Genomic DNA, 13,696 nt, shown 5'->3' with positions numbered 1-13,696 from the left:
ACATAAAAAGTGAAATTAAAACTCATTATTGAATATAATTGAAATTAAGATACCAGCTGACTTGAGATATTTACTGAGAAAACGGACATTTTATATTATGTAAATATTTGTGCTCTATTCAAAACAACAGCATCATGTTATGTCCTGACTTGTATCAGTTGTTGTAAGGCCTACTTAAAGCATCCAAACCAAGGATGTGTAATGCTGCTCTCTTCCCTTAATACACAAGAACCAGTGGTTGAAATTCTAACACAGTCCTTCTAATTTATAACTGTGACAGTGACACTTATGTCTATGATCTGCATTTCTTCAATTGACCAATGCAAAAATCTAAATATCTGTTCAGTATCATTAGAACCGAAGGACATGGATAGGCTAGATCTATAAATTATAGAAAAGAAATGTGAAAGCACTAAGCAGGTCTCCTCCTCATATTAAACTGTAGTTAGAGTTATTTATAGGCCCTGGTCTGCAGCATATGGGCAGCGTGAGCCTCTGCCGTACTGCCTGTGTCAGTCAGGCTGATGGTCCCTAGTCACGAGTCACGACCTAAATTATGACAAAATTCTGCAGCACGGGAAGTTGACGTCACCGCGGTACAGTCACCTCTTCGGTGACGTCACTGGAGGGACTCGGTAGTACCAGCTCAGCTATTGCCATCTGCTGGATGGACTCAGCCACTCACCCTACATTACGTCATTGGGGAGAAGCGGGTGCCAGCTCCGGATCGGTATAGCCTGGGAGCCTGGATCTGAATACAAACAAACCCAGAGGGGCTGGCCCGGTAACTGTGTCGCTATTGGACAAGAGGCTTTTGATATAACGGGGAACTTCACCCCATCTGTGTTGGTTGACTGCAAGCCAATTAGCAGCCCTGCAAGTTTCAGAGGTTCTGGAAAGAAAAATAAGTTAGGTGTTACGCTACTAAAAAAAACTGTCGTCAGCAATCTGGAGTCAGGCTATTAATGGATTAGGATAGTTGTTAACCTACTTTTTTAGTCGGATGCATACAAAATACCAAATAGGCTACATGAGGCTGTGAGTCACCAGCCTATGTTAAGGTTGCTGGAATAATTGCAGAGAGAATCTGTGAAGGGAAAACCTGGTGTCTCTTGGCAATTATGCTCAGAAGACCGTTGGCTGCTGCGCTGCTGTCCATGGTGCTGAAACAGAGAAGGCACATGCAGTACACTGCTAAATAAAAGATTTTTAAGAAAAAAAAACACTGACAGCTTAAACACCCACTGCCACTGTAACCAAATAATTGTATGAGGACCTTTATTAATGTGTTTGTGTTTGAATTGACAACATACTCCAAATAATGGAGAGGATAAATATAGATTTGTAGGCTATATATAAATAGAATCATTTAGAACTTTAGGGTTGTGATGAAGCGCGCGCGCTGTGGGGCGTGGGTGCTGGGGTGGGTGCTGGGGGGGGGGGGGGGGGGGTTGTGGAGGCTATAAAGGCTGTGCATGTGATGATGAGGACCCTATATTCTCACATGAGTAAGCGCGCCTCCGCTACAGGAAGGGCTGCATTCCCATTGACTGTTCTGTTCCCTCTCTCTGCAAGCGGCAGCAACATTAACAGAAGGAGAGAGACAGAGAGAGAGAGAGACAGACAGACAGACAGAGAGATAGAGAGAGAGAGAGAGAGACAGAGAGAGAGAGAGAGAGAGGAGAGATAGAGAGAGAGAGGAGGGGGGCAACACGGACTCCGCCTGATACCGCCCCAACATCAAGCTGATGTGGTCCGGCCGGCGGTGGCACCACAGACCGGCCAACTGATCCAGCCAGGGCCCCCTCCTCAGCTCGAGTCTACCCCGGCGTGGAAATGGAAATGGGCTCCCCGTAAATCCGGCGGTGGAGGCCGGGGAGAGGCGGGCAGGCGGCGGGGGGTGGGCGAGAGTGGTGGGGGAAAAGCCGAGGAGGACGAACAAAAGCACAACCGTGGGTGCCTGCGACCATGAGCGGCTTGCACTATTCGCCAGAGCCGCTGCTGCTGCTCTTCCCCAGGACCATGTCGTGAGGTGTGGCTCGGAAACGCTCTGCTGTCAGCCGAAACGACACGCCAAGGAGGGCTGCTGGTGGTGGCGGTGGTGGTGGAAAAGATGTCCTCCGCCTCAGTGGGGCCCCAAGGCGGCCCTCGCCCACCCACCGTGCCGTGCCCATCCATGCCGGATCTGCCGGACCTCAGCCACCTCACCGAGGAGGAGAGGAAGATCATCATGGCAGTGATGGTTCGGCAAAAGGAGGAAGAGGATAAAGAAGAAGCCATGCTAAAGTAAGGGCAACATTTCGGTTTTTCTCTGGTGGAACCCCAAACGCGTAAAAGGCAAAACGCACAGCCACCCCCAAGCCCCCCCACCCCCACCGGCGTTGACGAGAAAGGTGTCCCTGGTAGGCTGGTACACAGACAGAGCATTAAAATCCAATATGTTACTTACCAATATGCCTGCCGTTTGCCCAAATGTGGTGTCAACATAACACACCCATCATCACACTATTCACCATAGCCGCTTTATGCATTGCCTCTATTCCAGTTATTTTGTTGCAAAACTGTGAACGCCGGCGGTGCCCTATTGCAGTTATAGGCTATATCTATACCACGATATACCAAGAGGCTCGGAGATCTTCGTCGTGTGTTCTCAAAATAATATAACCGCTAATGAGGCACACAGCGGATGATGTAGCCTAGTCTGCGTTATTCCAAAAGCTTTCAGTCTCATCAGAAATAGCAGGTAGCCTGTGGGCTTTCCTGCCTGAAACCAGTCAGTGTTAGATGTAGCCTACTGTATTTCTTTCTTTAGGAGGCAAACAACGAGATTGATAAATTAAAACAGTAATATATTGTGACAGTCATTGGTGATGAACCGAAACAGGGTCAAATGAGTTACAGGTGTAGATAGGGAGATGGAGATGGGGTGTGACTGTGTGTTTGTGTGTGTGTGTGTGTGTGTGTGTGTGTGTGTGGGGGGGGGGGGGTTAGTGGTGGTGCTGGGATGAATCATACCATCCATCCGTTTCCATCAATGGGGAAAGTAGGCTGTGCATAGTTTCAACCCCCCCCCCCCTGCCCCCCGTTAGAAATACGTCAGTATCCATAAGCGATATTGCTCACATCTTCTGGCCTTTTACGCACGTATAGAGAGGGTAGAGGGTTTGTCTGTATAGCGCATGATTGTGGAGTGTGTGTGTGCATGTGTGCGTGCGTGCGTGCGTTAGTGTGACACCTGGGGGACAATGATGACATTATAGCCCTAGAGTGACACAAACCATTTATTTCATGCCCGACAGACGGGCGGCAGTGAGGCAGTACATACAATCATTCCTGCTCCCCTCGGTGGAGGAGAGATGATATGGGGTGTGGTTTGGAATCTTAGCCGATGTACCATAGGCCTTAACCGGACACGATATGGACTAGATGGGGTCTGGGTTCATTTCAGCACCTCTGGAAACGCTCTGAAAACCGATCGAAAACCTTGTACCACCTATTAGTTTAGTAGCAGTCCCCACCCGATCCGACTGTTGTGACTATAAGCTCTTAAAGGAGTGCAATGGAGTGGTGCACGACACAATGCCTTAAAGCAGCTGCTTGTAAATGGTCAAGTCTAGCAATTCATCAATTTGCTGTGGGCCCCCTGGAACCCCCTGAAGGACCCCTGAGGGTCCCCAGGCCCCACATTGAGAACCACTGCCTTAAAGTACTATGATCACTATAACCTAGTGAATACCACAGAGACACCGTATGAGTCCTGTTATCAGAATGTTATTATCAGTAATGTTATCAGAACATTATGGTGATTTTTCATAAGGTGTGGTTGAGTGTCCTCTCCATATCTTACTGTCTCTGTCTCTTATGAATGAGTGGTTACATTGTAGTTTGATGCCTGGGTGGTTCCACTTGTGGGTTTCCAACACAAGCCATGGCCGGAACCTGGATGGAGCTGGGCCTTGATGTTAAATGTGCCCTGCACCCCTGAACTAAAGAAGGCTGCTCACATGCAGTGAGGGTGTCGGGCAGATTGCTGGATCAGAGAGCATAATAAAGGATATTGCCGGCTGCTGTAGTCCTGCCCGTCACAGCAGCACTCTTGCTTGCTTCAATTATAATGTCTGTTTTCATTTCCTGGCCGGAGCCGTGGGGAAGCTGGGTGAGAGCCGCCCTGGGCCCCTTGAGAGGAAGTGATGTATTTAATGTTCCATGAGGCCCTGCACAGCTCAGGTTCACTCAATAATGGCTTCATCATCTGGCCAATCATTGATGGGGAGCAGCAGCACATGCAGGCCGGCAGCACACATGTTGTCCTGTTGTTTAGTGCAGCCTGTCATCCAGCGTAGATGGAGGAGGGATGTGATTTCAGAAGAATAAGCCATCAATCTCTGGTGATTGGTGAACACATTTTAACAGTACCGCCATAATATTGATAACCATGATCATTGTGATCACTGTAATCGTGATATGAACTTTTCATACCGTTTCATCTCTACCTTCAAGATGCTCAACTGATAGAAGGAGAGTTAGGAAGATATAGCTAGAGAGAGAGATGCACGTTTAGCGTGCTCAAGTAATCGAAGGTTGTTTTTTATGCAATCTTTTTCATCTTTATTTAGACAGGTAAATGTCACTGAGACATGGGGACGGGGTCTCATTTTCAAGAAGAGAGACCTGATCACTGGTCAGACAGCAGCAGCAATACACACAAGTTACAGACAGACAGGACATTCAATACAGGGACAGGGATTTTGCATGTTTTCTGGAGCTATTCCCACTACTTCTTCTGTGCATTGTGCACCGCAAACTAGACGAAACACTGTGGCTGTGGTGGATCTGTGAATGTACAAGTAAATCCATGCTAAATATACGGTTCTCCAGATACATGAAAGCCGTGTTCTGATTGGTCGAATTACACAAAATTGGACACTGCACTTTCCCCATGCAACGCAACCGCCAAGTTTGAAGTTGATCAGAGGAACTGTTTTGTAGATAAACTACATATTGTGTTGCCAGTAGGTAGTGCTATAATTATGTGCGTGTCTGCAATTCGGGACCGCACTCTGTCCGATTCCCAGCAGTGCACGCCCCAAGTTTGAAGTCGATCAGACGAACAATTCTCGAGATAAACCGCTTTTAGTGTTGCCAGTAGGTGACGCTATGACTATGCGTGTGTGCGAATTGCACGAAATGCAGCAGTGCACTCCATCAGGTTCCCAGCAGTGCATTCTCCTAGTTTGAAGTCGATCGGACAAACGGTTCTCAAGATAAACCGCTTTTTGTGTTACCAGTTCAGTTGGCGCTATGCCGAATTTCATGACATTCAGCACTGCACTCTGTGAGGTCTCCCTAAGCGCACTCCCCGAGTTTGGAGTCGATCTGACGAACTGTTCTCCAGATATATGAAGGACAACATACATACTGACACACATACACACAGACACATCTGCCATTATAGTATAGAGATAAATAGATGCTGTTATCTAGAATGATTTACAGAGTGCAACAATAGAATAAACTTCAATTCATAGATCACCAACTTTACAACCAAAAGATAGTAATGAGTGTAATAGCCAGAGTTGTAGTGCCATGACAATATTCCTGCAATATGATCTACTACATGTATGTATATAAAAGAGAAGAGTTTAAGAAAATAAGAATGAAGTAGAGAGGTAGTCTTATTCAAGAGATGTTAGATATTGGAGAGTGGAGCTGATTCAGTGGGAGGGGGTTATATGTCAGTCTACAAATGAAGACCCAAACATCTGTCAGTTTGGTTCTGTTTCAAGTATCATTTGATTCATTTGGACCTTCAGGGGATCATATTCGTGTCGCATGAGAGATGTGATTGCTAAAAATGTCCCTTATGTTTCGCCCCTTTTTCTGACCAAAACAACAGAGGCAGAGACCTTGAGCATAGTGTGCAACAGGTGTGTCGACTCGAGGGAACCTTTTTAATGGCAAAATCAATAGGGCCACTGTAGAATTTTTGGTCTCCTGAATAGCTAATAAAAAGAAAATAAATGTAAAGACATTGATGGATGGTAAAGTCCTTGATGGATCACCTCAATCCTTTGAAATATACATGATGAGCTTCATGGATGGGGTAAAACTGCAGAATGTCTCACTGGGTCACGGAGAGCCACTTAAATGCAGATTATTCTCACATAGACGCACACAGGCCATCTGGTTTACTTGTTAGCGTTGCTAGTAGCAATCTCTATTGTCTGTCACCATAACAAAGTTATCATGTCTTACTATTGTACACAGTCTGTTGACAGTGTGGACAATTACAATATCAACGCAGCATCATTAAAGGCCAAGATAAATATGAAAACATGCTTACATTTGTTCTGTCAAGAAATACTTAGATAGTGTGTATTCTCCTTATTAAATTGTTTAATTATACGTTTTCCTATTTCGTATTGTAGTATGTTGTTCAGCGGTTGTTGTTTTGTTAGTAGTTTTGTAGTTTTGTTTATTAGGATTAAATAGCAAATAAATTATTTAACAATGTTTACTTTAATTTCCGTTCGGTGAACACTGTTTCTTTTTCCACACATTTTCTTTTTCATGTTTTCACCTGCCATCACATCTTACGTTTGTTTTACATGTGAAAACTCAATTTCACATACAAACCAACATGTGTCCACAAAGCACATGTGCTTTGAATTCACGCGTGACATTTTTGTAAGGGATGCCATTCAATTCCAACTGTCCTTTCCAGCTAGGTAGAATGAATTAAAGTAAGAGTTCTTGAGTCAGAGATGCAGCTTACTTGAATATATTTAATGTGATTTAAGGTCTCATGAGACCAAGAAGAGATGCCACTAGGACAATGGGCAGAGATAGATAAGTTGATACAGAGGCAGAGTACAGTACAGTAAAGGCCTATGTCCACCAGCTGCGTTACGGCTCTGTGCAGCTGCCTGAACAGACCCACACCCATGTAATCTGACGCATGCGGGATCTGACAAAAATAGAACAGGTGCGTATTTCTTCCGTACCGCATGTATTGCCCATCTATTAACATGGGCGAGAGTCTGACCTGGCAGCTTTACCGCATCCGCACGGAGCCGTAACCACGTCTGGTGTACACTGGGTTTAAGTTGTGGCGCAGAGATTGATGAAACGTCAGAGATAGTGTGGAGACACAGTGGTATTGCTGATGAGGACAGGACATGATAAATTCAGATTTCTGTGAGGTCATTGTGAGACTAAACTAGGCCTGCACGATATGAGGAAAATCTGCGATGTGCGATAACATTGTTCAATATAGCGATGACGATACGACTTGCGATAAATAAACAAATATTAAAGTATGCATATTAGCTATACAGTTCCTATGTCTTTCTGCTTTAATAATGCTAACATAGGCCCCAAACATAGCCTATGCCCACTGAATAAAGAAATTAAATACACACTGACTCAAGCTGAAACTACACACAGCAGCGTGTTTGGGCTTTGGCAGAGGGGCGGAGCGCACTGTTGCAAGGGAAAGGTGTACGCTGGATTTACAACACAAGACAAAATGATCAGATGCTGAGTGGGAATGCATGATGCATGTAAATAAAACCACTTTTGTTATTCATTGCGTTTCAGGCAGTCTTTGCGATGTGTTTATTGCGCATGTTCATATTGCGATGACGATGAAAATAGGATTAATTGTGCAGCCCCTAGACTAAACGTGTGTGAATGTTGAGGAGAGTATGTGTATGAAGATCCCTATTATGTGTGTATGTATTTAAATGAATAACTAAAAAGCTTTGAGGGGGACAAATGCTGAATTATAGTGTGTGAGTCTGATCAAATCTTCTCTAACCCCAGCTTTAAACTTTGTTTAACAAACTCACTTAGCCGTGATTGAGTATTTATTAGATTGAGAACTGTGGGCAAAAGGTGGCAGTTAGCCTAATTAAATCTGAAGATACTTCCCCCCCAGCAGTGAAATTCATATCCGTAATGAACATGTCTTGCATCAATCTCCTGCGCCGGCACAGCTCAGTCCAATCTAGTTGTGACACTGCCTGAGACCTGAGCAGCTGCTAGAGATAAGGCTCTATCGATACGGAATATCTCTCACCAGTTCAACCTCCAGCATGACGGAGGGCGATTGACCCAGTCTGCTGCCCCGCCAGGAGAGCTGCTTCTGGGCTAATTATTATCCCTGTCCAGGCCGTGAGAAGACAACACCTGGGCTTTGCTTCACTGATACTCAGTAGGCTAGTAACAGTGCTGTGTGTACACGGCTAATACTCCATAGACTTCAGAGGCTTCACTTCCCCCATCGACCTGCTGCTAAACCACCATTGACTTTCTAATCCAGACGATGTTATTATGTGAGGGAACTGTCATGATGTCAGAGGATGTTATTATGTGAGGGAACTGTCATGTGAGTGAAAGGAGTGAAATGCTGAACGCAGCAGTGACCAACTGCTTTTGAGGTTTCCAAAATGTCAATATAGACAGACAGCACCTTCAAATACTGATGCACTCAGCAGAGACGTAGTAGTCGTTTACACTGTAAGACGGGGTGGGGGAAGAAGAGGAGGTCAGGGTAGGAATGGTGGGTGGGGGGGTGGTGTTGATGGGGGCACCCACTTGTGGCAGCTGTGAAGCATAGCTAAAGTACAAGGAAACACTGTCCCACGCCACGGAGACATTTTGCACTCAGATTCTTCGCCTTTCAGCTCATTCTGTCATAGCACACACCTATTTGACAATTCATGTTTTTTTTCTTTACCAAAAAACATGGACCAGGAGACGTACATAAAAAGTAAAAAAATAAAATAAAATCTAAATCTAAAAATAAAACCTTAACCCTAAACGCCCTGCCCATCAAATAAAACCTTTCTCTCCCTAACTGATACCCCATTGGTTTACACTTTTGACTGATCCCTCCCTGGATTATGTCCCACTGACTCCAATGTATTGATACAACAGGAAATACATCACAGAGATGCTCTCAAAAAGCAACTTCATTGTGACTTTAAACTCGTACCTACCCAGTCGTTTAGGATCTATTGTACAGTATGAGGTTCAGATCATCCACGGCTTCTTCCTTGATACCCTGTGCACCGGACGGCACACCAGATGGAGAGGAGAGGAGTCGGGACCTAGGGCAAAGGAGGAGGAAGAGAAGAGAGGATGTGGAGGCTTAAGGATTAAAGTGGCGGAAAGAGGGAAAGAGACAGAGAGAGAGAGAGAGAGAGAGAGAGAGAGAACGCGGAGAGAAAGACAGGGGAGAGACTCTGTGAGGGGCCCCTAAGAAGGAAAACACACACACACACACACACACACACACACACACACAGCTAATCTCTGCTTCGCAGGACTCCCTGAGGCTGCAGGGTACAAGGTGCATCTAGAGGCCAGTGACGCCACCTCCTGCCCCATTGAGTCCAGTATGGCTGCTACTGTCCACCGAGAGGTCACCCATAGGTGGGGGGGCATGGTCAAGGTCATTCAGTAGAGGAAACAGTTTGACTGCTGCTGTGATGATGTGGGATTCAGATTCAGAACTGGAGGGCCTCAGTTACTGTGATAGACAGGTTAATGTATGATCATATCAGACTGCTTTCATGAAACGTCGTGACAGGGGGAGCGTGACACACGAAGGTCATTTTCAACCATTGGCAACGTCTGGGCCGTCTGTGAGCGTCTGTCGTCTGGGCCGTCTGTGAGGATCTGGGCCGTCTGTGAGCATCTGGGCCATCTATGAGCATCTGTTGTCTGGGCCGTCTGTGAGGATCTGGGCCGTCTGTGAGCGTCTGGGCCATCTATGAGCGTCTGTTGTCTGGGCTGTCTGTGAGCATCTGCAATCTGGGCCGTCTGTGAGCGTCTGTCGTCTGGGCCGTCTGTGAGGATCTGGGCCATCTGTGAGCGTCTGGGCCATCTGTGAGCATCTGGGCCATCTGTGAGCATCTGGGCCATCTGTGAGCGTCTGGGCCATCTCTGAGCGTCTGCAATCTGGGCCGTCTGTGAGCGTCTTTCGTCTGGGCCGTCTGTGAGCATGTGAGCGTGTGTCGTCTGGGCCGTCTGTGAGCGTCTGTCGTCTGTGAGCATCTGGGCCATCTGTGAGCGTCTGGGCTGTCTGTGAGCGTCTGTCGTCTGGACCGTCTGTGAGCGTCTGGGCCATCTGTGAGCGTCTGGGCCGTCTGTGAGCGTCTGGGCTGTCTGTGAGCGTCTGTCGTCTGGACCGTCTGTGAGCGTCTGGGCCATCTGTGAGCGTCTGGGCCGTCTGTGAGCGTCTGGGCCGTCTGTGAGCGTCTGTCGTCTGGGCCGTCTGTGAGCGTCTGGGCCATCTGTGAGTGTCTGGGCCATCTGTGAGTGTCTGGGCCATCTGTGAGCATCTGGGCCGTCTGTGAGCGTCTGGGCCATCTGTGAGCGTCTGGGCCGTCTGTGAGCGTCTGTCGTCTGGGCCGTCTGTGAGCGTCTGGGCCATCTGTGAGCATCTGGGCCATCTGTGAGTGTCTGGGCCGTCTGTGAGCGTCTGGGCCGTCTGTGAGCGTCTGGGCCGTCTGTGAGCGTCTGTCGTCTGGGCCGTCTGTGAGCGTCTGGGCCATCTGTGAGCATCTGGGCCGTCTGTGAGCGTCTGGGCCGTCTGTGAGCGTCTGTCGTCTGGGCCGTCTGTGAGCGTCTGGGCCGTCTGTGAGCGTCTGGGCCGTCTGTGAGCGTCTGTCGTCTGGGCCGTCTGTGAGCGTCTGGGCCATCTGTGAGCATCTGGGCCATCTGTGAGCATCTGGGCCATCTGTGAGCATCTGGGCCATCTGTGAGCATCTGGGCTGTCTGTGAGCGTCTGTCTCTTGAGTCTTTATGGTGTGTCCCGCACCGTTGGCTCTAGTCGGCTCTTGTCGCCGGCTTGTTTGGACGATTCGACATGTTGAGTCGTGTCGGGCCACCTGTTGGTGAAGCTAGTAGTGAAGCATGCAGGAGAAGAGAGGGCGTGGACAAAACGTTCTTCTTCAACTTCATCTCATCTGATAATTCCAATACACGAATATTTTCACAACGACGTGGCCTTTGGGAAAGCTGCTTGAGCCTGTCGCTCATTTAGTGTCGTTTCTTTTTATTTTTCCGCCTCTTCCTTTCTTCTTCAGCAAAGGACCAGGGTCACGGCCATTTGCAACTTTTGATCAGACATATTCTCGATTAGAAGTAGCCTAGCTATATTTAAAAAATGGTAGGCGAACGCTGCATTGTTTCATGTATCTGGTTTGTATACCCGCAGTCTTACAGTAGGTCTAACGCAGGCGCAGAACGTACGTGCTAGTTGACTGTTGGCTGTAGTAGTTTTTGCGGTGTGTGCAAGTGCAACTTTTTAGCCACGACCAATGATCAGGGTTCAATTCTTAAGTTCTGGAGAATTTTTATACTGTTTTAATTTTCAGTGAAAGTTTTTCTTGTTGGAATTAAAGTTGAAGTTTCTTATTACTGTAAAACATAACTTTTAGCTAACCTTAAACCTACCTACCCGCCCTCCCCCACACACACACACAGACTGACAGACAGGGGGTCTCCATGTGAGGTTGTCACACACAGCTGGTTCCTGTGACCCCGTGGCTGGACTCACACTGGGGGTCGATGCTGAGCTGACTCCATGGAGAGGAGCAGACTGAGCAGCCAAGCATACTAGAGCTTTTTTCAGACGTCGGTACACAGCTCCTGCCATGGAGAACCTGGACCATTCCAACATGACTTGTGGTTCAGGTTCTCTTTCATCACTAAGATAGATAAGAAGGAAGAGTGAGAGGAGATTCCCTGCAGGATTTCATACCATATATACAGTACATGCAGCAACTAGAATAATTAAGATTTGGCGCTTTGACAGAACTCATGACAGATATCATGGACCAATGGCTACTGCAAAATACAGCTAACTGGCAACAGCGTCCATTCTTCTCTCTTTGCTTGTTGTTCGAATGGTAATGCTTAAAATGGTGGCGTTTTTAAATTGTGGTGATTTCCTTGGTCTTCCCTGTGGTACTGTAGTTTTGCACCACACTTCGCAGTGAGGCCGGTCTGGTGAGGTGTTTTTCCTTGTATCTTATGTTGATCAAGTTTGAGTTTCTGTAGGTAGAGCTCTTTTTCTTTCTCTGTTTAGCCATGGTGGATATGATATCACAGTTCATGCTATTTATTCCAAACAAACTGATGTTGCTGCCAGAAACATAAAACACTTCACTTCCTGTGTGGGAGATGTTTACAGCAGCAAATCTATAAACTTTGATGAAGCCGGTATAATTTAAATCACTACTGTGTCAATCGATGATAGCAAGAGGAATATTGATTTGTATAAAAATGTTGTGGGTTATTTGTTGTTGTTGTTGTTGTTGTTTCCTTTTTTTTTTACACTGGATATAATAAATATGTGCATGTCGATATGGCTATGTGAGCACAGACCGTCGTAATGATCCAACATTTATAATAGTCTTTTCTTATTTACGTACGTACTATTATACACTTTGCATAGTGTATATTTCAATCAGGAGAGACTACGGTATTATAAAGGTTAAAAATAACATTTATTGATACAACAAACAAAATTAAAGTTTGGTGTATGACTCCATGATGACGGTGCTCCTGCGATGGCGAGGCGAGGGTGTCTGTCAGGATGTGTAGAATTGAAATCCTCTGGAGCCATGACGTTGGCAGGGGAGGAGGCGGGGCCAAACCATTGATACACGGTAATGACAGCCACTGCAGAGTGACAACATATCTGTGGGTAGTGAAACCACATAGTAAGAGATGTGAACTCGAAATACTCTCAACCGCTTTAGATGATTGGCTCAGCGGCAAAGCGAGGGTAAAAAGATGGCTTGCACTGATTGGCTATTGATAGCATGGGAAAGCGTGGATAACTGTGATTGGATAGAGAAAAGTACAAATGAAACTGGGCGAGAGCCAAGTCGTCTTCCTGATTGAAAATTACGTCAAGACTTCACGTCATAAAGATATATGTCTGTCTAGAAAGTTGGATAAACTGAGTTTAGGTGGGTTTGCCCTCCAAAGAGGAAATCAAATAGGAGAATCTGTTGCTAAAACGTGCGCATTAATCTTGAAACCTTCATTTAATACGAGTGAACATACTGTATTTCAAATTCACAACAGTCATTCAAAACTAAGATGCTAGTTTATGTAGACTCATGAAGAGACACTTCCTGCAGTGATTCCATTGTTAAGAATAAAATAATTACTTTGTGAGCTCATGAAATTTTGAGTTGTTACACCTAAATGAGCTATAGTAGCACACTTTTTTTTTTTGCTAAAAAGTTTATACATTTGCCCACAAAACCATCCTGGGTACTGCCACATTGCAGTGCTCCAAATGAAGTGAACTGTTCAAAATATCATAATTATGAAGAACACAAGAGAACTCTTTCTCAAGGTAGAGTTTATTTTTAAAGTGACATTTCTCCTCAAAAATATCTCTAATGTTTCTTACGGCAGTCTCCCAAAGATCTACCTTTGCATCCTGCCTCTATATCTATTGTATTCACTGAGCTGAGTAAAATATATCCAGCTCCTTGCCAGGATAGTTGCAGCTGGTTTGCATAGTGCTAGTTGGACACAGCAGCTACTAACATTACATCAAGTTACCAAATTGTGTCTCCCAAGTAAAAAAAAAAATCAAAATTAAATTAAATAATCCCTCAACACGACTTGGTGTCTCCCAGTTAAGATAAACAGAAACAGAGTT

The 13,696-nt window shown here is 45.9% G+C and overlaps 1 protein-coding gene across 2 annotated transcripts in view; it reads left to right on the top strand.

The window, feature by feature from the left end:
• Positions 1-2,113: 2,113 nt before the first annotated feature.
• rims1b (regulating synaptic membrane exocytosis 1b) overlaps positions 2,114-13,696 on the top strand; it is a gene marked incomplete at both ends in the record, with an annotated part of 93,772 nt that continues 82,189 nt past the window's right edge. For both annotated transcript variants that reach the window (XM_083655494.1, XM_083655493.1), the window contains one exon: positions 2,114-2,286. In XM_083655494.1, coding sequence (XP_083511620.1) covers positions 2,114-2,286 — 173 coding nt within the window. The remainder of the gene's footprint in view (positions 2,287-13,696) is intronic.

This window comes from Poromitra crassiceps, assembly GCF_964638095.1.
Source record: "Poromitra crassiceps genome assembly, chromosome: 19".
Classification (NCBI taxonomy): Eukaryota; Metazoa; Chordata; class Actinopteri; order Beryciformes; family Melamphaidae; genus Poromitra; species Poromitra crassiceps.
This window is presented reverse-complemented; position numbering and strand designations above follow the sequence as displayed.